At 41.0% G+C, this 26,335-nt stretch overlaps 1 protein-coding gene across 3 annotated transcripts in view; it reads left to right on the top strand.

The window, feature by feature from the left end:
* Positions 1-25,355, top strand: part of ccdc88c (coiled-coil and HOOK domain protein 88C) — an 83,534-nt gene extending 58,179 nt beyond the window's left edge. The window contains exons 20-31 of one of the 3 annotated variants that reach the window (XM_088648649.1): positions 45-322; positions 5,436-5,579; positions 6,529-6,715; positions 6,937-7,082; positions 8,178-8,267; positions 8,414-8,646; positions 12,867-13,067; positions 15,042-15,116; positions 16,709-16,777; positions 18,547-18,815; positions 20,406-20,606; positions 21,911-25,077. In XM_088648649.1, the coding sequence (XP_088504775.1) occupies positions 45-322; positions 5,436-5,579; positions 6,529-6,715; positions 6,937-7,082; positions 8,178-8,267; positions 8,414-8,646; positions 12,867-13,067; positions 15,042-15,116; positions 16,709-16,777; positions 18,547-18,815; positions 20,406-20,606; positions 21,911-22,960 (2,943 nt within the window). In that variant the 3' untranslated portion in view covers positions 22,961-25,077. Of the gene's footprint in view, positions 1-44; positions 323-5,435; positions 5,580-6,528; positions 6,716-6,936; positions 7,083-8,177; positions 8,268-8,413; positions 8,647-12,866; positions 13,068-15,041; positions 15,117-16,708; positions 16,778-18,546; positions 18,816-20,405; positions 20,607-21,910 lie in introns of all 3 variants that reach the window. The other 2 variants (XM_088648647.1, XM_088648648.1) reach the window with 2 other exon arrangements.
* The last annotated feature ends 980 nt before the right edge of the window (positions 25,356-26,335 follow it).

The following is a 26,335-nucleotide window of genomic DNA, read 5'->3' as shown; positions in this document are numbered from 1 at the left end:
ATGTTGCAAGGCTCATTCCGAACCCTGCGCTCTGCTCTCGGCAGGTGGAAAACTCTGCGCTGAACTCCCAGAGCGCCTCTCTCATGGCTCAGAACGCCACCCTGCAGAGCCAGCAGCAGCTGATGGAGAGCGAGGTGGAGAATCTTCAGAAGCAGAAAGAGGAGCTGAAGGGGGCCCACGAGTCCTTGCTGAAGGACCACGAGCACTTCATGGCCGTGCACGAGCGCCAGTCAGCAGAGTACGAAGCTCTCATTGGACAGCACGGGGCTTTGAAGTCTGCGCACAGGGTTCTGGAGCAAGAGTACAAAAACCTGGAAGTGAGGTATGAAAGCCAAACAGATACAGGGCGAATTATCCTATACAGCAACATTTGTTTCCCATTTTCAACAGGTAAATAGTTGAAGGGTGCAAAGAAGAGGAAGTAGATGCTTTTATTTACAAGTCAACTTTCTAAAGTTTAGCTGGAGTGTAGTTTTTTTGGTAAAGTGGAAACCAAACAAAGTCTTCGTCATACATGATCCCCCCCACAACCCAAATATTTTAATTACTCTGATTGATGGACTTACTAGTTTCAGTTAAGTCCTATGTGTGTTTAATTTTATGGCTGAAAGTTACAATGTTAACTATTGAAATTTGAACTATTGAATATTGAAGTGTCAAAGCATTTGATGAGCGTGGTATATGAGTAAAGAGGATTTTTTACAGCTGTTATGTATGACTGGATGAGTTAAGGGCACTTGAGTTCCCCTTACCTTATCAGAACTGTAACATGAGCATTGGTGCTGACCCTGAAATGAGTATTGAAAGCAGTATTCCTTTGTGAGGCGGGTTGATGACAAGGTCTGGAGAGGCCTGGTTACTTCAGTGATCAGCACAGATGTACTGTTACTGATCTCTGGCTCCCAAGGATTGTGGGTAGTCAAGGTGGCAGTTCTTTTCAATGATATTCTGGGCTGTTGTTGCCCATTTTGAAATCCCTTCATACTTTTCTCTTTATAATACAATGTTGAATTTACAGTTGCTAGTCAACCTAGTTCACTGTGACAGCCCTTTTTCTTGCACCAGGGATATTAAAGATGTTGTCCGGAATGTCTATTATGCTGCCTGCAGCACTGAACTCAAGGCACAAACAGCAGAGCTAATATATCAGGCAGAAGAAACACTTACAGGTCGCAGGTGCCTGGGCAGCCTCAGCAGTTACTTGAGGAAACTCCAAAACGAGACCCCAGAGCCCTCCTGACCATGGTTGTCCTCAGCCCAGTGTTTTCTGTATGCAAATCTGTGTGCGTGTACGTTCCTGTCGAAGATTAGTGAGGACTCGGTGTGAGTTTCCTTTTTAGGAAAGCCCTTTTTGCAGAGCTGTATGGCAGGGGCCTGGCAGCAGTCTGTGCACTGCATATGTGTGTAGGTGGAAGAAGAATGTATGCCACAACACACAGAGCCACATTTCCTCTCTATATGTTTCAGGTGTTGGGGTTTTAGCTGTGACAGATCTTTTAAGAGAATTTATTTTGAGAGGTCAAAACAGACCCTACAGACCCTACAGTTTCTACCCCCTGGATAGCAGCCATTCTATATGTGGCCTACTTTTAAATTTTCACTTGTTAAAACGTAGGTTGAGTTTTGAAAATTGCAACCCTGTTCCGATATCTGAGTTTTAAAACTCACCAAGTGAGTACCAAGTGTGCTGTAATTAATGGACAGATAACAGCGTACAGATGAGCTTCAAATGGGGTGATGTAATGGGGTGGTCCACAGGTCTTCTAAATGTGATTATATATTTAGATTTGACTAAACTAGTCAAGTAGTCAAGTTTGTAGATGATGCCAAAACAGGAAGATTAGTGAACGCTGCTGAAGCTGCAAGAGAAATTCAAAAATAAACACCTAATGTAGACAATTGCTGCGAACCACATGCAGGTAGATGAAACATCGTCTTTGGACTGATCACAAAATCCAGAACAAGTAAAGACCCACAAGTCTAAACAAGCAAGCTAATTTAGAGCAGCTGGCAGCAGAACCACCAGAGACAGTAGTCCCCAAAAGAGAGAGTGTGGACATCATTACTGCAGGGGGCTGTGGAGAGTCTAGCCTCTCATTGTACTTTCAAAGCATTAATGGGCCAGCTGTTTTATGGTCAAGTGTGACATTGGGGATCTCCGTCATGTCTCTGACTTTAACGACAAAATAACCCTATCCCTTTTTTATTTTTTGGTAAGCCGTACATTGGAAATTCCCTTTGTTAATCCATTTTCTGGAACATTAAAAGAGCAGTGGAGGGCTGTAGGCAGTCCTGAAGTCAGCCGAGACTCTTGTGATTATCCCCATAACTGTAGACTAAGTCAGTTAAAAAGCTTTTCATACACAAATAATTAGCCTAGCTTTGTTTACAGTGTGACAGCTGCACTGCAGCGCAGGGTGGTGGAGAGCCTGCAAGCCTGCAGCTGTTGGTCTAATTAGTAGGAAAGAGCACCACTTACTCTTATTGTACTCAGCACCTCTTGGCAGGCTGCATAATTGAAATGTTCAGCTGGAAATGCTTGGTGTATTTTTGGTTTTACACCCCTGTTCTTTTGCTATCAGTGACTGATGGAAAGAGTGACCTTTTTATACAGCTCCCTTTCTTGTTCCAATACATTCCTGAATTTTTTATATGAAGAAGACTATTGTACAGTGTAAATGCCGAGCAATAAAAAATGTCTAAATGATTGCCCTCAGACATAATCAAAAGCACCACTGCAACATTATAAAATTAGCCATCCGCTGCTGGGTATTTCCATATTTGTTTAATTTGTTTTTAATGGACTGTTGTTTTTATTATACCCATCCGTGAGGCACAGGGGGTGCTGTGCCGCTGAGAGCCGACAGCTCTTGTATTAATCACACTCTGCTCCTGTTGCAGTCTAGAGTTGGCTAGTGACACAAACCAGGTTCGAGTCCATGATTTTGGGCCACTCGAGAGGATTTTGAATGTGTAATAACTACTGTTTACTTCTCAGAAGAGTTAAATTGACAAGCAGTCCAGAAAAACTGCCTTTGCACATTGGGATCCAGGGAAAGATTGTGTGTAAGAGGACAGGTTAGGTGAAAGAGGACATCTATTTCAGAAAAAAGCTGCAACATCTTCAATGTTCCCCCTTAACCTGACATGAGTTGTTAGCCCCAGGTTATTGTTCCTCAAGAGTTAAAATGAAGCTAACATCAAATTGACAAAACCCCCCGAGGATTACTGGCTTTAAAAAGCCAGTTAAATTCACTAAAGATTAATGCCTGTTCAGCTTTTTCCCTCTGGTCTCAGGTGGCAAACAGCACTGGTGCATTAGTGAAGTCAGTCATTAATTATTAAATGCTGGGTTTAGCTGTCATACAGTGTTGCTCCTAACAGTGTTAAGAGAAACCTACCATGTGATTTAATCTCTTCTGTGAGGGGGCACCATGCATTATTCTATCAATCAGTATATAAGTTTCATCTCGGCTCAGAGTAGCTTTTAGCAGACAGGTTTGAAATTACTCAGGTAATGTGCATAATTCTGCGAAACACAGCCCCAGCTTGATTTATATAGCTTTGCACAATCATGGCTTTTTTGGTATTTGTTTTTTTTCCTGCCACAGTGATCAATATAATCAATGCCTGTGTTATAGCCTGCTTTAAATTCATTAGTATTTGCAGCTGTTTCCCATTTTGCTATATAATCAGAGGCATACCTATCAATAGGTCAAGTAGCCTGCATTCATTAAATCTCTTTTTAGGCTTTGCCAAATCATTACATTTATAAAGGAGAAAACTTAACTGCTTTTGCACAGCACGTGCTAAACATGACCTTTATTATTGTATTATTCTGTTGAATCTAACCTCCTGCCTCTGATTATTTTCAGGATGTTCTTCAATTATTGTTACAAAATGGGGGGTTATGAAAGTGGTGAATCACAGCAATTGACCCAAGGGCTTTGTCAGTACTTAAAATAAATAACCATAAACCCCAACTTTTTAGGATTTTTCCAAGAATAGACCCGAGCAGTTGGTATAATTAGAGGCATGTGAATTCTTTATTCTCTGGCACAGCTTTGGTGGAAAAAAAAGTTATAATTCAGGCACACTCGGTTGAAGAAATATTTATTAACGGTGACAATGCAAACACTACACTATACACAACATAAATCTGCAACACACGTTTCCCTATATAGTGTTACAAGTTTACAGACAAGGTGTTTCAGAGATCTACTTCATCACCAGGGAAAACCCCAGACTGCCACTAAGTATTCGACTCTTAAAGAATTCCTACAGAGGCCAAAAGAAGAGATAAGCTGCCTTCTGAACTAAATAGAATACAGCCTGCGGTTAAATCTCTCTCTAACCCAAAAAATAAATGGAAGCCTATCTTCCTATTCTTAAATGCACCCACTAAGCAGGATAGGCAGTTTTAAATTGAGGGATTCTTCACTCCCTGAAAGCTACAGAACAGCAATCTCTCTTATCAAGATTTAACTAATGGAGGCCAATCATGTCTTCTAATCTCGAACATGGAACTCTCTCCTGGCACATACTTCATATTCCATCTCTCCCTGGCTCCTCTCTCTCATGGTCTCCTCCCCCCCCACCCCTTTCTTTCCCCTGTCTTGATCTGATCTTATATGGTGTCTTTCTGGACTGTCAATTGATATTTAATCATTTACCCAGAACATAAGTAACTAAGGTAAACCAAGGTCAGCTTTATGATTTGATCGCAGGATCTGGAGCCCTTACATCTCAGCAAACATCACCTTTGCTTTGAAGCTTTTAAACTCTTAGAGACACTTCCTAATCGCCTATAGCTGTAACAATTTCTTGTACATCTTGTCAAGCAGAACAGCCGTTAATATAATTCATACAGGACACGGATATTAAATCCAGGATCTGATCATTTTTTTGGACATAAACCTATCCCATGCACAAAAAGTCTCAATGTCTACATTAAAATGGAAAATGAGGTGGTTGCCAAGTTTCCTAAGGTTTTTTTTGTTAAGTTCTGTTGCAGTGTTTCTTTGATGAATGGCCGTAATGAAATAGTTTTCTCCTCTTTGTTCCTCCTTTGAAGTTTTTTCCTCCTCAAAAAAGAAATTATTTCTTCTCGATATTTTGTTTACACATTATCAACCCAGGCAAGCACTGGACCTTAGAAGCACGGAATGTACCACAAGTTCCAATGCATTTACAGTTTGCCAAAAACAGAATTGTGTTGCTGATTTCCTTGTATTGGTAAGCTTAAGTGAAAAGGTGGAAAAATGGCCTAACAATTGAGTGAAGCAATTTCTTACTTTGCGTATCACCCAGATGAAGCTGCTCTTCAGTTGGATTCAGTACCCTTCCCGTAAGTAGTAGTTTGTATGATGAAAAATGCTATTTAAACGCAATCAGTAATGAATATCGTTCGTCCTTTGGTATTGTCCATCTTGCAGGTATGGGGCTCTGGTGCAACAGAAGGTGGCTGTGGAAGAGCTGGAATCGGCCCTGAAAAGGGAGAAGGAGAACCTGGAGGCGGAGCTGCACAGGAACAGCCTCATTCTGGAAGAGAACCGTGACCTGAAGGAGCAGATGGACAGGTCACCCCTCCGCTCTAATTTCTGCCACGTGCTGACCACTCCCTTCTTTCTGCTGCCCGTCTTCTGGTGGAATGAATAAGCGGTGTAAAAGTCCTGCACACAGAAATAACGTTTATGCAGCTCCAGTTTTTATTCGATGAGGTGTTAAAACAGATGTGCTTGGTTTATGTCGTTTTGATCAAGTTTCCTTTATATTGTACATCTACCATGTTTAGTTCCAAACGGATATTTTCTTTATCTAGCCTCTTGCTTTTTCAAACCTTCATTTGCCCTCCGCAAGATAGCCGTAAATCACTGTCTCCCTCTACTGGACAATTTGTATAATGGTTTTTCTGAGCTCGAATGCCCTCTTAAGATGTTAATGGATATCCTGTCAGTTCAGTGAGACAACTTTTTGTTAAGTTTTTTTTAGTTTAAATATTTAAGTGTCAGACAAGAGTCTTGGTCTTTAATCAACCTTAGACTTTTCTTTGGGTTCAAAATCATTCTAGTGAACTGTCTCATCTCCTTCTTGTGATCTGCTTGTACAGTACTCATAGAAGTCTACTTCATAGATAAACCACGTTCATGCACATCTGAGATAGCAATCCAGAAACCTGCATATCTTTATGGGTTAATTTTCTTTTGAAAACGTTTACAAACATTTGTTGAGGACTAAACTCCAAAAACCTGTAATAAGCGTCTTAATTTACCGAAAGGTCCGTTACCTCTCCCATGTGGTGACGGCAGTTGAGGCGGTGAGCCGAGACAATTGACAGGTTGCAATTTCCAAAACTAGACTGTAAAAAAAGAAGAAAGATCTGCGATTCCAGACAAAAGGCAAAAAAACGTCTTTCTCCCCATGTCAAAGATGACGGATCTCACTCACGTGCTTCTACACAAGAAGAGGCTCTCCATGCCTGTCCCTGCTGGCGGTGGGGGGGTAACCGGTGCCGCGTGTCTTGTGCAGGCTCACCGCGGCGCACGACCTGCTGAGGGGGGAATGTGAGGGCTTGCGAGTACACAGCAAGGAGCTGAAGACCGCGCTGAACAACGAGCAGCTGGACCTGAACCGCTGGCAGGCTCGCTTCGACGAGCTGAAGGAGCAGAACCAAAACATGGATATCTCCCTCGCCAAGCTGGACAATCACTGCGAGGTATGTCAGCACCACAGGTTACTCGGTAAAAGCCCTGCCTTTAAATGCAGGAGGAGAGGTGGGAAGCCAGTGCTTAAAGTCTGAAGAACTGGGAAGCAGCTCATTATTTTTTATTTACTAAAAAAAAAAAACATGCCAAGAATTAGGCTAGGCTTGACCTTTTTTAATTAACTTTGAGAACTCATTTTTTTTTGTGGTAAAAGAACTGTTTTCCCCTCCAGCTCCTGACGCGACTGAAGGGGAACCTGGAGGAGGAGAACCACCACCTTCTGAGCCAAATCCAGATGTTGAGCCAGCAGAACCAGAGCCTGCTTGAGCACACCATGGAGAGCAAGGAGCTGTACCACGAGGAGCAAAAACAGTACATGTAAGAGCAGCTCAGGGGAGAGCACACCAAGGAGAGAAAATATCAGACTAGAAAACACGAGATAGCTTATAGTCGAGAGCGTGCTACTTGGCCCGTCTTGATTCTCATTTATCCGTATTTTGAAAGAGGCCAAGGGGTTGGCTTCAACAGCAAAGCTATGCAGCTTGTTCCAGACCCCCCAGCCCCCTTGTTGTGAGTTTTTAACACATTTAAGATGAATAGAGAATGGTAATCCTGAATCAGAAGACAGAAACTGACAACGCACATTGCGTATTAGTGGGCCGTGAAGGGGGCTAAAGGAGATGATCCTGTTCATTTTTTATAGAAGGTTCTAACGAAATGGCTGCTCTTGCTGCCGTTGTATATACTAACAGGTATATTGACTTTACTTCACATTTACATGTCTCACTATGGTCTTTTGAGACTTTTTATTTTGCAAAGTTGGGTGAAGCCTGAGAGGCTCTTAAATGTTGTGGAAAGAAGTTGTCACATTACCTTTTGCTGGTCAATAACTGGGATCATGAGAATGATTTCTTTTGTCTTTATGTCATTATGCTTCATCATCCCCATTTCCTCTTTTTTGTGTGAAATCCTGTTCTTTGTATTTTTTTGTTGGATTCTATTGTTTGGAATTTGCCCTAACAAGACCTTTTTCCTTCCTTTACTTAATTTTCTCAACACTTGGATTGTTTAATCAAAACACTCTACTTCACCTAAAAAAGGTGATTAAAACCCATTTGTTAGGAATGAACTTTTTTTGTTCCCTTAATAGAGCAACGAGGAGCTTGAAAGTACTTTAAATTGAGTTTTAAATTGAATGATGAATGTTGCAACACACTGTCTTGAAAGTAAATCTGCAGAGCATTGCTTTTGAGATGTTGGAATTCCGGAGTGTAAATTTCTAAATTTGTGTAATGTGTAAAGACGCTGAAATAATTAACTCTTTTCTTGTTGTTGTTTTTTTAATGTGGATTTAGTTTCACATCTCTTGGTCAACATCTCCTGATGTCTGCTTTTGAGGCATTGTCTTTTCTTTTAGTTTTTGCCACCACTTCTGAAATACTGATGTGAAGCTGTGTTTTTTCTTTGCTGCAGAGACAAATTAAATTCTCTCCGGAGGCAAAAAGAGAAACTAGAAGAGAAGATTATGGATCAATATAAATACTACGATCCAATTCCAAAAAAGTAAGCACCCCCTCTCTGCCTCCTGAGTTGTAGCGCACACGGGATTGTTTCTGTTTTCCGAACAACTATACTTCTGAAATGCTCATTCTGAAAAGGATTTGCGTTATAGCCCTTCCCTCATCCAGTTTGTTTTGTTTTGTTAACAGGAGGAATCACTGGGTTGGTGCGAGAGCTCTGGTCAAACTGATAAAGCCAAAGAAAGATGGCTCCCGGGAACGCCTGAGGCCCAACCCGGAGGGCCCTCAGCCGCAGCCGTCGGACTGTCCGGAGGAGCCCCCCCCACTCCCGCCACCCCCCCTGCCCCCCCGGCGCTCCCGCCTCAGCATGGAGTCGGTGGGCTCGCGGTCCCTGGAGGAGAACCACACGAGCAGCACCAAAGGTAAGCTCGGGGACCACCTGGCCAAGCTCACTGTGCCGGGCTCAAAGGAGAGTTTCCAGCCTCTGCGCTGAGGAAGGCAGAGCATGGAGATGAAAATAATGCCTTAACGCACTTAAGTGGATCCCATTCACACAGGTGATTCAAAGCACCAGATTGTACGACGGTCGACTGTTTGTTTTAATGTAGTGATTTACTTGAGTATCCCTGGCGGCTGCAGGTGGGTAGAAAGAAGGCTGTGTGATGAAATATCACAGAAATATTCGCTTTGACCGGTCCTCTCTGGCATTCCTTCCTGGGGCAGCACATTGACAAGGTCTGTTATAAATTCTGCAGCTAAAAGCTCAAAAGGCAGTGCAAAGAGAGTCAGGTCTGTGGAAGCATCACTTAGCCGGGTTGATTCTCTCTATACAGAGGGATTAAGAGGTGCCTGTCTGTCTCCAGGCTTCCTGTAGATTATAGGCAAGAAGTGAAATTTGGCCTGTGAAAAACAATTGACGTGCTACTAAATATATATTAGCAAATAAATAATCCTGTCTCAGATATTTAACTTTGTAGAACTATCACTTCCATTCACTTTTCATAGACACAGACACAACATAACCAACATTATTTTCATTATGATTTTTAATAGAGTCTTGCATTTATGTATGCTACCGTGAACTGTGTCACACAAAGAAATATAAATATTAAGCCGCATGAAATTGCGAATCAGTTATCATTAACATTGTATTGTGAATCAATGATATCCACATACTAAGAACTATGCATGCAGTTTGCATTAAATAGAGTTAGGTACTCAGATAGGTACTTGCATCAGCATGCGTAGGCTGCAAAGGAACAAGTAAAGGTTTATTCCATTTTTCAGTATGTGATAAACCTTTCCTTGTTCCTAAAATAGAATTACTTTGACAATCGGTTGATTAAGTTCTTCGTTTCTGTGCCACAAACAGTTTGTTGAAGAGTTTAGCCATTTTCCATCATATTTTTCGGAGTGGAGTTCAGAAATATTCATATCTGCTCAATTGTGCTGCTTGAAGGATATGTAAATTTGTCTTTATATGCATTTTCCGCCTGTTCCTTACTAAAGAACATTGATATTTGTTTATGGGAATTGATTTGAATAAAACTTTATATCGGTATATTTTTCTGATGTATCAACTTACAATTCATTTTTGTTCACAAACACAGACAAATCATAACCAACATTATTTTCATTGTTTTCAAGCATGGATTATATTTTAAAAAAGCAGGATGATTTCAAGAAGCTCAACTCCACTCCCCCTTTGTAACATAGAAACACTGCGAACTGCTAGCTTACTGATTTGCAGTATCTTCAGATCTTTAACAAGTGGACCTCTTTGATCTTAAAATGAATCAAGATTTCAGTTTTCCACTAGAGGGCATAATATCCAAAGAGATTGTAAGAGAGATGTAAATGTACTATTCCTACTAATCCCTTCATCTAATGTTTCTGTCACTGGGAAGAGGGAAAGATTGCTGAGGTGGCTACAGTATATCTCTAAACCTGCCTCTCTGCTTTTATTCCACTCTTGGGTGAAAGGTGTTTCTTTCTGTTTCTAATAGTAAAAATCTAGATTTAATGCATGCATTGTTTTTGTTTTGGAGTGTTCTTTTACTCTTTTTTTAAGTCATCTAATCTTCCATTCAACCCTTTTTCTCTTTTTTTTGTGCAATAACCCTGTAGCTCCAACTTCATCGAAACGGTTCCCTTTTCTGAGAAGCAAAAGCCAAGAGAAACTGAAGTCTCCCAAGACCCCCCCTGAGCGGCGTTCTTTCACTAAGCGCCTCCGGTTCTGGTCATCCTCTGACATCCCATCTTCTCCTAATGAATCCATCTCTTTCTCAGAAATCGGGGAGTTCTAACACATCAGTCCTGTCTTATTTTTCTGTCCACTGCCTTTGTTTTCCATCTAACACAAAGCACACAGCCTGTAACTGGCAGTGTACAGCTACTGTGTCACGGAGGGTCTGGCCAGCGCAACCTACAGAGAACCCTGTTCTGGAAGAGGACTGGAGTGATCAGTGATAAGTTCAGCATTGAACAACATAGGAACATGTACAATCAAGAACATTAATCTAGCCCGTTTAATAAAAAAACAGACCAATCCTAAAAAATCCCCTAGCCCCACACCGATATGCATAGATATGAAAAGAAAATGCTGACATACTACAGCATTTGCCTGGCCATTGAGGCTTTGAGTTGGAATCTGCTTGAATGTACTTGCAGTAAGTAGTATCTTTTAAATACTAACATTTAACTGAAGTGATCTGGAGTATTATCATGTTAAATGATAATGGGTTTTATTTTATATGTGTAGCTGGTTTACTGTGTGCAGTTTGATCGATTATTTCTGTTGTTTGGTCTAAATACAAGTCTAAATTTGTATTCTATCATGTCAATTAAAATCACAAAGTAGAGCTATAGCTGCTTGCTTTACTGCTTTGAGAGGGCAATTCTTAATATTTAAGACTTGCACTAAGCAGGTGTAAGAGCGAGCTTTAACTCTCCGATATGGAGGATTTTTGTACATGAATGCTTCCTCCTGTATGCCCTCAAACACTGGCTAGATTTCTGTTTTACAGCAGTGTCACACGTGGCTGTAGCCTCTTCACCTGTCCTGTCTGTCCCTTTACATCACGTTTGCTGTCTGCATCATTGGCTTTCCACCTTTTCCTTCACTGACACGACTTGCCTGCGCATCTCTGTCTCCCCACTAGCCAGCTCAGTAAGGATGTACCCATGAATTATAGATGGCCTGATCGTGTGTCAGCGCCGTCTAAAGAATCGCAGGCCCACTGATCAGAGCCACTCACCAGCTGTTCTGTGAAAAGAAGCGCTTATCTTAGCCATTAGCATTAAGATTCTGGAAGCAATTAAGAGCACAAAATTTTAGGATTAATGCATGTTTGATAACACTGCCCCTTGGCACAGAAGAACTGATGCTTGACTGCTTGTGTTTTGTGCAGCAGGTATGCCTGAAACTCGACCAAGGACTGTGCGTGCACTAATCGTGGTTTCTTTTGTCAGTAAAATCTCTAACCTCTGGAAATGATAGGTTATAGATATACCGCTATGCAGCAGAGACGTATAACATCCTCATTATGACAAAACAAGATTATCACCGTATTTCTACACCAGCCATGCTGAGAAACAAAACTATATGTGGTTGTTCTTTCCGTTCCCTCTGTTTAAGACCAAGTTAAAACTCACAAACCAAATTACGTTGGGACTGTCAGTGAGTGCATCTTTCCAAAATCAGCTTAGTTTCTCCCATGCTGGAAAAAATTGAATAGCCTTCAGCATTTTTAAGAATGGTCTTAGAAGACATTTCCACAATAGTCTTCTCGGACTGTCTGAATCCACACTCATGTGAAATAAAATATAAAGTGAAGCTGTCAAGTCATGTCTGGATGAGAGTGATGCAAGAGCTTTTCACATTGCTTTGCACGTATAACTTAAGCATCCTTGTCTGTGCTCAGTCTAGTCATGGTAATATTTTAATTTAAAGGAACATGAAAATAATCCTCCCTTTTGTGTCATCTTTGGGAGTCACTGCTTCAGATATTTTTGTCATCTTCTTTTACTGCACACTGCCCTTTTACATTACTGCTCACTTATGCTTACTGTGGATGCATTGCTCCTGGAAAGGTCAGGACTATTGCACCAAGATTGCCGTGGAAGCTCAGCAATACTGTATTTACCCAGCATATTTCCCCAGAGGTGAAATACTGAAGGTGGGCCCACAAAAAATGTTTTTGAATCAGAATTTCAAAGGGCAGTTGCTAGCTATTTTTTTTCTAGAAATCTTTAATTATGAGGCACTTTCTGACTTGCATGCCGTAAAATAAATGAGCCTCTTGTTTGCAGTGCAGTTTGAATTCTTATTTTGCTAAAATTAGGGGGTATTGGCTTGGGCTTTTTAAAGTCCCTTACTAGTCAGGCTTGGATGTCAAGAAAATTTATCTGTGATCTATTCTGCTTTGGCGCAATTTACTTCCAGTTGCCACTATCGGAGGTCGCACCAATACCACAGGGCCCCGTCTTCTGCTGTTGTGCATTTTCACCCGTTTCTGTACACCTGCTTGCACAACTAGCCGTGAACCTTCCTTGCTTTAGCTATGGCTTTAGACGACACCAGCTTTCTTTGCAGATCTCTTGGTTTCTAATGTCAAAAGTTAATTTGTCCTGTTGGCTCTAGCTTTCGACGACACCAGCCCCATACTAAGGGAGATGCACAGGACCACAGGAAGTAATGAAAGCGTGCAAGGCCCTGAAGACCCTGTTGCTAGGCGACGGCGCATGGAGCTGGGATCCATGACCTACTCTACCTCAGCAATTCCCACGAGTGCCTCCATGTCCACTCCCAACCCTACCTCTCGGCCTGCTCACAGGCCCAAAGGTACACAGCTCTCATATTTGTTCCATAACATGGTTTTATAAAAAAAAACCTAAACATGTAAAATCAGAGACCTACACATCCCTAGATTTGTCCCTTCAAGGTATCTCTAGTTGTTAAAATTGGAAATCAGCTTTGGGGTTAATCACATAGGCGGCAACGGAAATACACATCGCATTACATACAGTATGTGTGTTAAATATATATGTATTAAATTCCTAGTGACTGAAATTCTGTGTTGCTGTGACACAATTGTAATGTCCTCTATTTGGGAAAAACTTGAAGGCAGACATTCTTGTTGCTGTCACATAAACATTAGAAATCCTAACCTCAGGAAATTGGTGAAAAACCTAACCAAAATGTATTTTTTGTAAATTAATCAGGTGTCATCTTCTCCTGTTTTTTTTTGTGTTAGCACATTGTCCGATTCTTACAATTGATTTAAAAATGTGACTAGGATTAGAGTTTTTAAAGGAGAACTGCAGTCCCCATTTCTCAGACTGGTTATTAAATCTCTGTAACAAAATAGACTTTATTGTCAACTTTGACAAATTCCAAATTAAGCGCAAGATCATGAACTTTTTTAAAGTCGCCATGTTGTCGCAAACCCCTGATTTCCCATGAATTGCGATGTGAAGTAGCCCTTCCTGCTCGCTAGTCACTGTAGTGACCAATGTAATGCAGTGTCCGAGAGAATAAGTACAGGTTGCACAGGAGGCGTTTCACCACTTAAATGTCTCAACGTGATCTGCATGCAGAGTTGACAAATGTTACTTATTTGTCTGCAAAACCATCTTGAAGTTGAGAGCAATATTTCTATTGGCTTAAAAAAGATGTGTTTACAAGCCTGCTTGTTTACAGCGTCACAGGGTCGCTTCACATCACCAAAAGTTTGCCTTGTTCTGTGATTCAGAACATGATGCTGTGCATACTTGGAAAATTAATCTATTTTGTGATGTAAATAGGAGGTTTTAGACATTACTGTGTACATTTTACTTTCATGGTGGTTTGAAATGCACTCATCAATGCCAATTGTTTCTAACCCTGAAATATAAAAACAGCGTTTCATTTCCCCTTTAAAGGAAACGTATTGTTACACATTCAAATCCTGGTCTGTTTTTTGCAGAACAAAGGGGCGATTTAATTAAGACGAGATTATTAACTGAATCCTCAAATGTATTTAGGAAAGATTAAACCAATGTCTTATTCAACAGCATCAACCCACATTGGACATGAACTTGTTAATACAGTCTATCTAGCCCCATGGCTGAAACTGGTACCATGGCTTCCCTCACAAAATGTCTGGTTCATCAGATTAATCATTAAGTACTTACCGAACTGGAAACTAGAAAGGACACATAACCTTCCTCATTGGACACCTACAGAGTACATACATCATACAGAATGTATTCATAAATAATATGAATCACTCCATGCTCGATGAAATTGCTGACTGGAACTTCATTGATGTTTACTGGAGGTGTAGTAAAGCCCAGATGCTTAAGATGTTTAATCATATTGAATGGGACAAAATGTTGTCTGTAGTTGCAAATATGTTACAGAACGGTAGCATAATCTCTGAATGATGCATGTCTGATGTCCACATTTCTATGAAGAACTATAAAAAAAGAGTCTGTCTACCTTAGTGCCTTTTAGAGGAAGGCCCCAGTTAATCTGATGAACAAGCACACCGACATCCCACAGTCACTCAGTAACACTTCCTGCAGTGATAATAGTTTGTATACCACGTCAAGGTCATGCTGGTCACATCTCCCCACATTGAATGACATGACTCTTCCTCTGCATATGGGTTAGCTGAACTTATTATTCTAATTCTTTGTGTACCTTTTGCACAAAGATATTTGTACAGTAGTCATTAGTTCTGTCAATTTAAAAAATGTAACTCGATAACTGTAAATAATATTTTGTGGCATATAATATTATGGCATTACGGCAGACTTTCTCTCTCTCTGGCAGGGTTTAATTCAGACGATGATTTGCATTTACTATCACCTGATATAGCTTTTGTCAGCAGCTACCATGGAAAGCAAGGTATGGATTCATTGTTAGGTCGTGCTTGTCCATATACCATATGCCTCTGCAGTGATTTTAAGATTGCACACCTGAATGTCAATATTGCTGCCATGGACAGAGTGTCAATAATAATTCTTGGCTTTTAAGACATGTGCAGGCAGGATAAAAGATCAGAGCAGCTTATGAGGAGTTTGAGTTGAGTATTTAAAAATCCAGTAAGATATGAATTAATTCATTGCAGCCGACTGCTTAAAAGTCTAACAGTGAAATAACGACGCAAGGTAACAAATAGAAATAAAGTGTGGATGATTTAAGGACTGATACTTGTACTTTTCATACAAATATCTGTAGATGTCTGGGACAAATGGTCGAGATATGCTGTTGAAGTTAACTCCCTGAACCCTTTGAAAAGACAAATCTCTGGTTGAGATTCTTGGATCGATAAACTACAGACAACCGAGCAAACGAAGATGAATTGAACATTCTCATCCTTGTAATGATTTAAATGTTCCTTTTAGCCTCTGAACATGCTAAAGTGACTCAGTTCTTCAGGTCAAAAATCAGAGGGAAACATAACCAATAACATCTGAAAGAGAGAGCTGTTTAAAAGAGAGTGCTGCCCTGTTTTAAACATATCTATGAATCTTTCAATTTTTACGCCACATAATGGTGGGTCTAGAATGTTCTTTGAATCGTTTTTCATTTGTAATTACTTTCACATAAATGTTTCCATCTAAACTCAGTTCTGCAAGTATAAAGAAATCATTTGCCTGTTAAAAACCTGTTGTCACAACACCAGTTAAGGTGGAAATTCTGTAGCCAAGACATTTTTCAATGGCTCATGCCAATGAAAGGGTCTCCTACTTTTAACTGCAGTATGAGTCATTCACACAGTATGAACTTCAACAAAAAAGTTTTTAGTTTTAAATATATTTTAGTTTTCACTTAGGATACAACATACAGTAACTATTGATATAAGAATTATGTCAAAATTTAGTATTTCACTGCATTCCATTTGCAAGGAAAAAGTATATTTTTAAATATTCAAATAGCTATCCAAGGAAAGTGGTGGAAATAGTCAGACAAATATTGTTTTACCTTACTGAAAGATTTTTACATTTATGTTTGTCATGAGAGATACAATCAAACACACAGCTTTTAGGATCAGTTGTACAAAGAATGGTCCTGAGATCTTCTAAAAGCTTCTGTATGTTTGTGAGACATTTTCAGATGCAGACCTGAACAGAACAGTCTCATCAGACAATGACTGATAAGTGGGTCTTGACCTTTTACTAAGGCAAATGTGGCTTATACACACAGAAATAAACCTAAGTTCTAAAGCCTTCTTTTCTTTCTAAGTGATGCAGATTTGTTTTTTAAACATTTCTTTTTATCTGATGAAGCATTATTAAACGTCAGTTATACTCACAGTGGTAGGTCAAGTGTACAGAGGTTTCTTTCATTTCCGCTTCTCTAGTGGTATCTGATGATACCAGAGTGCTTTCGTACGCAGTGCAGTAAAGAGCAATGCTTTTTAAAAGGCTCTGAAAGTTTTCTTTTAAAAAGGTGATTTTGAAAACCCTATAACCAGATTTGTTTCCTTCATGCAGCTCACAGGCCAGGCTCCTCGGAGATCAGTAGGAATAGCTCCAGTAGCAGCTCTCCTGTCAACTCCAAAGGTACTTCTGATGATTTTCCAGATTAAGCTTTTAAAGAAGTGGGTTTGTCTGTTCTGAAGAAGGCTTTTGTTACAGTACCTGGCTGTGGTGGTATGGCCTCCCAGCTTAACATTGTCGTGAACCTGTTCTTACTTCAGAGAGCCCTTTTCCTTGAAAAGTTATTTAAATGGTGTAAAACTGTTGTGGGGATGGCACGGTGACACAGTGGATAGCATTGCCTCACAGCGCTGCTCTTGCTGTGTTCATGAGGGTTTCATCCATGTGCTCTGGTTTCCTCTCACAAGCCAAAGACATACTGGTAGGTTAATTGGCTTCAGGGAAAAAATTGGCTCTGGTGTGAGTGTGTATGTGACTGTGTGTGCCCTGTGATAACTTGGCATCCCCTCCAGATTGTATCCTGCCTTGTGGTGGGATAGGCTCTGCCTCCCCCTCAATCCTGTAATGGATAAAACAGTTAGAAAGTGGATGGGTGGGTCAGGGGTTCTCTTTTTCTTTGGAACAATTTTCTGACTTTGACCCTGTCTAAAGGGCTTTAGAAAAACCTGCTCAAATATGGGCCACTGTTGTATAGTGAACACATGTTTTACAGTCTGTCAAAGCGTCTGATGTGTTAGGAGGTCTGTGGGTTGTAGGAATAAAATTAGCAATTAGCAAAAGGGCTTGCTGCCCAAACCTCATTTCACAGGGCAGAACAGAAACTTGGTTGCTACAGTTTTGAGTAGCGGTTGCTCACGGACGCCTGCCAGGATACAGCAGTCCAGCCACACGTACCCTGAACCACAGTCCTCGGAATCCTCTCACAGAGCCTCACAGCCTGAGAAGTCCCCACGGGCACAACCTTTTCACTGACTCTCGCTTGGATTACACAAACATTCAGCAGGCACAAACATGCCACAATCGCATTGGTCTGTGCTCTTCACAGCAACGGTTCCTTTTTACTCTATTAACTGTGTAGACATCACTTAGACCATTGCCATATCACAATGCTGTTAATCTGACAAGAACATTCCTAAACTTTGAATAGAAGACTTTTTTATGTCTAATGCTAGATTTAAAAAAATATATATTTCTCCGCATTCGTTTATTTTCTTTTTCATCACTTTATACCGTGATTTACGTGCCAGCAGTGTCAACTCATGGTATTTTTATGACCAGTAGGAGATTTGCAGATAAGCAAACATGACAGAGGTTCTTACAGTGTGGAAGGTTTGAAGCCAAAATACATTAATCAATATTCCAAGCATGGCATTTAGGCTTTCTAGATGTCATCTTCAGCATTGCTTTTTGTGCCCCATACAAAAAAAACTTAAGTTTCGTACAGTATGTAATGTGAAATAAACTAGCTTCATGCCAGAGCTCATTAATTGGCTTTTATTAGACAGATAGGTAGGGGTATAAACATTGTTGTGAACAGTATGGACTATAAGCTAGTGCTACTAAAGAAGGTGGGTCTTTTACAATTAGCTGGTCTGCAGGAGCTAAATAATAATAATAATAATAATCTGAGCAATACATGTGTGAGGACGTTGTTAAGGATTAGCTGTATGTACACTGCAATGTAATATGGCAGATCTTAGGCTATCAAAGCACTTTCCATATTCCTCTTCAATAGCTCACAACCAACTTTTGGGTCAGGACCCCTAGTATGGAACTGCGGGATAGAATGCTATGTTTTGTACTAAGCTTTGCTGTTCGGTTTATTCTGTGTGCTGTTTCTTCAGAAGGAAGTGGCAGCCCTTCCCTTGATAACGATGTGCTGCTCTTTCCAGATTCTTTGGAACGGGCTCATGGAAGGCCTGCCAGCCTGTCTAGCGACGAGGTGATTGTCGGCCATGAGGTTACAACACTGCCCCGGGACAGCTACCAGCACCACTCTGCCCCTCTCTCTCGGGGCGCCTTGCTGTTGTATGACACCCCTCTGAAAAGCGGCCATGTCCAGCCCCCCGCCCGCCCCCGCCACAGGCCGTCCTCCCCAGGCAGCGAGATGGTCACTTTAGAAGAGTTTCTGCAGGAGAGCAACGTGCTGTCTCCCCCCACTGTAAGAGCATTTCTTTTGGAGATCCCAAGTGATTGTTGCTATAAGCTCAGAAGCACACGTGTTGCTCTTGTCATTGAGGTGTTCTGGAGCAAAAACCTGCATTAGGAACAAGAGGGGTGTTCATTGTCATGTTCAAGGCAGAAACAGCAAGTATGGTTTCATCTGCAATGCCCCCATGTTTGTACATTGTTAATCTTGAATTTGTCAATGCAGTATGCTTGAAAAGCCTTAAAAGATTATAATCAACACAATGAGCATCCCAAAACATGTTTGTATAGTGTTGTATAAATTAACACTATATATTTAATTATATATAGTGTTAATAAAACATTATTTTATAGCTTGCAGTCAGATGGGAAATGGGCTTACAGTCATTTTTCAGTTGTAGTGTGTTGAAGGTAATCTAACTCTTCTTTTTTGACTTGTGTTTTTCCTTGCAAATTTGTGAGTTTGACTCCAAAGAGGGAATTAGTATAGGATAGGAATTCAGAAAGATCTCATCCTTGTTAATGCACAAACCACAGTTAGGAAGTATATAGGTACACCGGTCAGGAGTCGTAGTATTACTATTGCAGAGGTGCCTAAAGATTGTAATCCAGATTGTCAGTCTCCCATAATGCTGAGTTCTGTCAGCAGTGGTTGATGTTGCATACAGAAATGATCCCTAAGCTGCTCCTTCTGAATCTGGGAATGGTCTAATTGAGTCCATAGACAGAACTGTCAGCTTCTGGGTCGATCACAGGTATTTCCCGTCCATCCTTAGCACTACTGGAGACTCGTAGTAGTGGATGGGAGGTCCACAGTGTTGTTTCACATTATGATGTTCCTGTCTGCATATATTCCAGAGTACATTCCTTCTGTCCTTTACTGAGCTGCGCAGTCATTACAGTGTGATGAATGAAAATGATGAATATGTGTATTTCATACATCACCTCCATATATGCAGACTACATTACTACTTGTTGGCACATTTTTCATCATGTCGTATCCAATAATGAGATTGCACTGACTCGTTAATGAGTGCTGCATTAAATAATTGGGTGTGTTTTCGTAATATATCCTTATGTATTGATTCTTTTGGCACATCATTCAGATGTATTGGGGCGATCAAACCTTTCTGTCCAGAAAAGACAGATGAATGGCGGAAATGCAGATAGATGGATCTGATTGACTCCTTAGGCAGAGAGATAGTGCTCCTTTCATTAAACCAATTTCTGACTTGTAAATTTGAGGTTATCTCCTTAACCCTCTGACATGAGGCAACATCATCAGAGACAATTAAAAGTGAGGTTGAATCAGAACATGTATCCAGCTGAGGGTTATTCCACAATTATGCCTAGCTCTTTAACACTGCTTATAAAAATTACAATCTGGAATCCATGAACAATTGCCAGAATCTCTAACAATTGCTTTGATCATACTCTAGCTTGTAGTGCTAGAAGCAGACAATGATTACTGAAATCCTTGCTTCATAAACCATAATTCAATGCACCCAAGCCTCCTCCAGAAACTCCCTCCTCCTCCTCTTTTTGACCCCTCACAAATAGAGCAACAGGATCTTGATGGGACACACTGCTTGTTATATTCCAGCACAGGAGAAGCTTACATGAGAATGAACTCCTTTCCCTGACTCAGTTCTTGGCTGAGGCCGAGTCCCTGTTTCCTGTGGATCCCCAGCAGGAGCCTCGCCCACCCCATTCCGCTAATACCCCAGATCCAGGCTTTGACAGCAGTCTGGGCCCAAAAGCTGTCAGACCCAGAAGGAGGCCCTTTTCCTTCTATCTTCCAAGGGTACCTGTTCTCTTTCTGTCACTAAGGGCACCATTCACTAAACTTTTTCACTGGGCAGTTTGTTTTAATAAACCAAAGTGTCACTTTCATTGATAGAGCTCAGCAGAAGGGGATTAGGCCCTGTTAACCAGCAAACTATGACCATCATTTAATTGCATATAACTGACTATTATGGTTTTTCTTGTTTGTTTTTTGTAACCAATTGTTTAAAATAGTCTGTTTCAATGGACTGCAGATCTTAGAAATATTGCCATGGTAATTCTATGCTAATTCATCTTTTACTTTTCCCTAGGGATGTGAGTAGCCATGGTGTGTGGAAGTTGCTACGTAAATCTAAAGTGCTCATGTCTAGGTTCAAAACCAAGGCTAATATTGGGAAGTGGAGAAAATGATTTTGCAGGGAAATTAATAATAATATAATAAACTTTCATTTATAGATAGCTTTTCTGGACACTTCACTGGACACTTTTGTGTCCTGTTTTCAGTAAATCCAGCTGTACAATCATAGTTGTCAAGCTCAAGGTTTTGATCCCAAATTATTTAGGCCAAAAGGAGGTTCGAGGAGTGAAAATGAAGGTGCCTACCATGGCGTTTGTTTAGAGTGACAAAAATAAATTGTGGAAAATTTAGAAGAGCAGGTCAAACAGAACATTCCAATTATAAAAGAGACACTTTGCTCAATTGTTGTATTGCACTTGTCTGGATCTTGGGGAATAAGCACATTTATCTCATCTAATTTGTGATGAAAAAAGATAAGGTTTCAGATACCACAGGCACTTTTTCTCTGTGAAAGGCTTCCATTAGTACTGCATGTCTCCCTCTTTCCTCAGCACTTTATCCATCTGGGAGATCTCACTGCTGAGCGTAGGATTTGTCACCACTTGTTAAATTTCTCTGTTCTAGTGGCATGATTTCTTCAGGATCTTTCAATACATTTTGATTTGTGTATTTTTATAGTTTCATGTTTTTAGATTTAATTTGAGGTACATCATTTATGTACGTCGCATATCATATTGTATATATCATATACCGCATATATCATATGTATGAGATTTATACAGTACCCTATCATATACAGTAACACTTATTGCCTACAATATCTCACGTAAGTTGTTAATCAATTCTATAATATTCTAATTAATAATCAGTGATTTTTTACCTCTAAATTTGCATTCCTGATCCTGTTCTATTATCCGTGAAGGCGACATTTTAATTTATTATGGTCAGCTAATTGCTATTAAGCTGGCGCTGACAAATGGCCCAGGATGTTTGGTCGTTTATTTTAATTAAACCTTGTGTTTTAGGTGCAGCCAAACAGCCAAGAGGACCTCATGACTGATTACTTCAAGAAAGCTAACGAGGCCCCTGTTGTCAGCCGGCAGGCCGCTCTGAAAGACAGTGCCAAGATGCCCACGAGCTATGTCGTGCCAACAGTTAAAGCCATCCCCATGGAACCTGCAGAGGGACGAGCCCCGAAGCCGGGGCAGACTGTTAAACCCAACGTCCGGACCCCAGAGACGCAGGCTCTCCATAGTGCCACTTCCCCCTGGCAGTCCCACACGTTGCCAAACCGCGCGGTGGCGAGTGGGCCTCCAGAGAGGCTGATGCAGACTCCCCAGAAGGCCAGCACCAGGGCCGGTGGCGGCACCAGCAGCCTGAGCCGCGCCTTCAGCTTGGCTTCAGCTGACCTTCTGCGCTCCAACGGTCCCGACACTTTCCGACAGGAGAGCTGCCCCAAACCGGCTGCGGAGCAGAGCTCTGGGATGGTGATCCGAAGGCAGGGCATGGTCGCCCGCGATAGGCCGCAGTCTGCCCGGGTCGCTGGGCCGTCGCTCCAGAGTGAAGAGCTGAACTATCGTTCGCTGGACCCCAGACGGCTGTCCGTAGCTCCTCCCAAGGAGGACAGACCCCTGTCCCCTGTGCTGCAGCCTCCACAGCACCACTCCTCTGCTCTCTCTCTCGCTGGCACCCCAGCACAGGCAGAGCGGTATGGCACTGACGCCTCTCAGCATCACCCCTCACCCCAGTACGGCTCACCCAGATCCACCCCACAGCAGCAGCAGCAACAACAGATGCGGTCTGTATCTCAGCACCGCGGGGAGGTTGCCATGGTGACACCAGTCCGAGCGGTGGCAGCCCCAACACAGGAGGAAGGGGTGAGAGAGCTGAGACGGACAGACGCACCTCCGTCGAAGGGCCAGGCCAGGCATCAAGGGGAAGGGGGTGGGACAGGAGGTCTTAGTGCTGAGGACCACCTGAACCGAAACATCTCCAGCACGCCGAAGAGCACCCCAGCGTCCCCGGACCCTAACAATGACCCTCAGACTGTGTGGTATGAATATGGGTGCGTGTAAATAAAAACCCGAACTGCCCCCAAAACAGCATTCTCCAACGCAACACCTCCGTGCCCAGCCAGGAGTTTATTTTTATTGGTGTAAAATTTTTTATATGTTCTCGGTGTCTGTAGGCCAGTTGTTGTTTCGTCCAGTTGACAAAGCCCTGTGTTCGGAGCAGCCGGCAGTGTAGCCGACCTCATCACTTTTCCGAAGACTCGCCTGCGGTTGCCTTCAGATAAGGGTGTCTTGCCTCAAAGATTTCCATTCTAAGCAGTCAACCTGCACTTTACCCAGGATGCCTTCCTGCAGCACGTCTTTGCCTGAATTTGTCACTGAGCAAGTTTACCGAATGATTTTTACCTTCAGTGTCTCCTTTCCTTGTGGGACATAGCTGACTCAAAGACTTTCAGTAGCCGTGCTGCTGTTACTTTGCTAGCTTTAGAGTTATTTTATACATGTACTGTACATGATGCCTGACAAAAACCTGGTGTTCGGTCTTCACTACTTCTGTTCTAACTCTGACTAACTACAGTGGTATTTTGAAGATGAGTCTGGGGGGGCGGTGGTATAAATATGTGGCTTAAATGCTGTCAAATGAATTAATTCCAGGGAATAAGGTGGTGTATAAAGAGTTTGCTGGAAAACTGGAACCTTCTGCCAGTGAACACCTGTTAAATGGGAACTTCTTTGTTTGCTGCTCAGGGAGAGATTGCTTGCTGAATGGATACATGCCAGTGTTGAGCTCTTGCCAGCACAGAAGTCGTCTGTGGTGATTCTGCTGTCTTTGAACAACATGAATGGTCTCTAAAGGCTAATGGTCGGCTTCACTTAGGCTAAACAAGCTTTTATGAATATGCATATTTAATGCTGGATCTTCTAAATACAGAAGAGGGCTGCATCCCTTTACAGATTTGACTCCAGCCATCATGCTGAAGTGTCTCTCCCTTTGGTGACTGATGATGATCCTGAGCATCTTGTCATTCTATTTTTCTTTCACTGACACTGGAAAAGAAATAACTGTGTAAATAAGTCTGTTTTATATATGTAAATAGTTTGTAAATGTCTTAAAGCATTTAAATACAGAGAGCAGATGTTGGGCTAGGTAGGGGCACATTAAGGCAGGAAAATGTTTTAACAATGGTTATCTTCCTTGGTCTTTGAAATTAAAGGAAAAAAAAACACAAAATGGGCTTTCTATGTTCTAATGGTTTGTCATTAATGTTAACTTTGAACTTTGCCTCAAATTTTTCCCCTGAAGCACAATATCGAAGTGCATAGTCCACTTTAACATTTATTGTAATACCATGATTACTGTGTGCTTGTAATGCTCTGTTACCTTCACCCTATGGTTTTGTTGCCATATTAATATAAATGTGCCTCACATAAAACATGTATTTGACACAGCACTCAAACACCGCAATACCTAATGACATCTACAAAAGCCATGGAAATGACAATACCAAGCAGTTTCTCTAGATCAGGGGGACACAGTTCAGCAGACGTTATAGGTTTCAGCACATCTCCTGTGCCTACAAAATTGGTCCAATTAAGACTATCATCCAACCAATTAGTGCTTCAGTGAAATTTGCAGGCACTGGGTGTCCATTTTAATATGGCAGGGTTATCTTTAACTTCTTCCTTTGAGTTGTTCCCTGGATCACAATCTGAGGAGGCCAGGCTTTAAAGTCTGTACTAATGTGTCACCAGCGTCGCAAATAAACAGTAGTGCTGTTTCAGAAATTTCTGTGATACAGTACTGAGTCTTTAGTCTCCATTAGATGAGACTCTTTCTTTGAAGACGTATTTAGAAGACACCCATCTTAAATGTTACATGTTAAAAGCACAAGGATATAGGGCCCCTGAAGATACACTGAATGTGCTGAGGTACTTTAGAAATAGGAATGGGAGAAGTTAAAACATTGGATTGGTAGGGATTCAAATAAGGTTTTTTATACACTACAAAATGCTTTAGTGGTTTTTAGCTTATTTTTGTTTGCTTCCGTAAAATATTTTTTAACCTCTGTACTTTGTTTTATAGATTTGTCATTTTAAAGCTTTTTTTTATTGTGAATTACAAGTTCAGTTTATTTATATTGGGAAGGTGATTTAAACTATAAATAAAAATTCAAAATTAAGTTGGCTTGTGTTTATCTAATGTGGTAGAATAACTTTAAAACCACCAATATGGATGCTGCTTTTGGTTTTTTTTGTATCAAACCAAAAACATTAACTTTATAAATTAAAGAAGTTAACGTCTTTGTGATTCAGGGTTCAGAAAAATTGTTTTACATTCAGTATGTTTTTCTTTAATTTATGAGGTCCAAATCTACGGATCATTTCCGTTATGTGTCCTGCTCCAGATCATGTGTTATTTTCTATTTTGTCATTAAAGTGGGAATTCTGTTTCTGAGAATTGTATTTGTCAAATTTAACAGATGTGCAAGTATCTAAACTAAACAGAATATCTTGTCAGTGATTTAAATTTGCTAGAGAGTCCTGTTCTTAGTGCTAGCAATATTAATCATGCCATTTTAAACTTAACTTCACTATTGAAATGGAGGTCTTTTCAATGTAAATGTTCTAAATCTATTTAACTCAATGTTTTCCAAGAAGAAAACCATAGAAACAAAAAGTAGTTCAAGAAGGTAGGATAGGAATAAAAATATGATTACAGTATATGTATAAATATATAATGGCATTGCCTGTAGCCTGGTTGTGTCAGATATCAGAAGAAAAGTTAGGCTGGACCTTGTCCGTACTGCGATGGGTGATCTCTAAAGAAAACCAGGTTGCTATCATGATGGATGCTGGTGGACCAGTGCTGGAACTCTTCAGTACAGAGTTTCCTAACCAAATTATTGGGGGTACTGTGCTGTAGTTTGTTCCATCCTTCTGAAGAGTTAAATAGAGGTCTTCACTGCTTGAGTCATTAGAGCCCCCATGGCACTGTTTGTAAAAGTAGGAGTGTTATTTTCAGTGCTTCTACTAAATTCCTTCCTTCCTGGGCTCTGCAGCTTGGCCTCTGTAAATGTAATTAATTTAATTAACTTTCTCATTTTCCCCTCTGACCTGCTGTGTAGTGGAGCTGTTGGTGTATATTGGCGACTATGCGCCATCCAGGTTGGGCTGCACTTAAGAGGTGGGTGAAGTAGATCTTTTCCTGTGAAGGACACTGACTCCTTTAGGATAGAAATTGCCATATAAATGCAAGGAATCAGAACATTTTAAATGGAATGTTACCCCCATGTCAATGGATTTAGAGCCCTTTAAAACCAGATGGTTATAGGGCAAAATGTCATAATGTAGAATTAGATACAAAGTCATATTTTCATCTTTACTTAACATTAAGCAAGTAATTAAAATGCTACACAGACTTATCTCATTTATGTTATT

Source organism: Lepisosteus platostomus, chromosome 10 (assembly GCF_059453375.1).
Source record: "Lepisosteus platostomus isolate fLepPlt1 chromosome 10, fLepPlt1.hap1, whole genome shotgun sequence".
NCBI lineage: Eukaryota > Metazoa > Chordata > Actinopteri > Semionotiformes > Lepisosteidae > Lepisosteus > Lepisosteus platostomus.
Note: the sequence above shows the minus strand (reverse complement) of the source record. Positions and strands in the feature narration are given on the sequence as shown.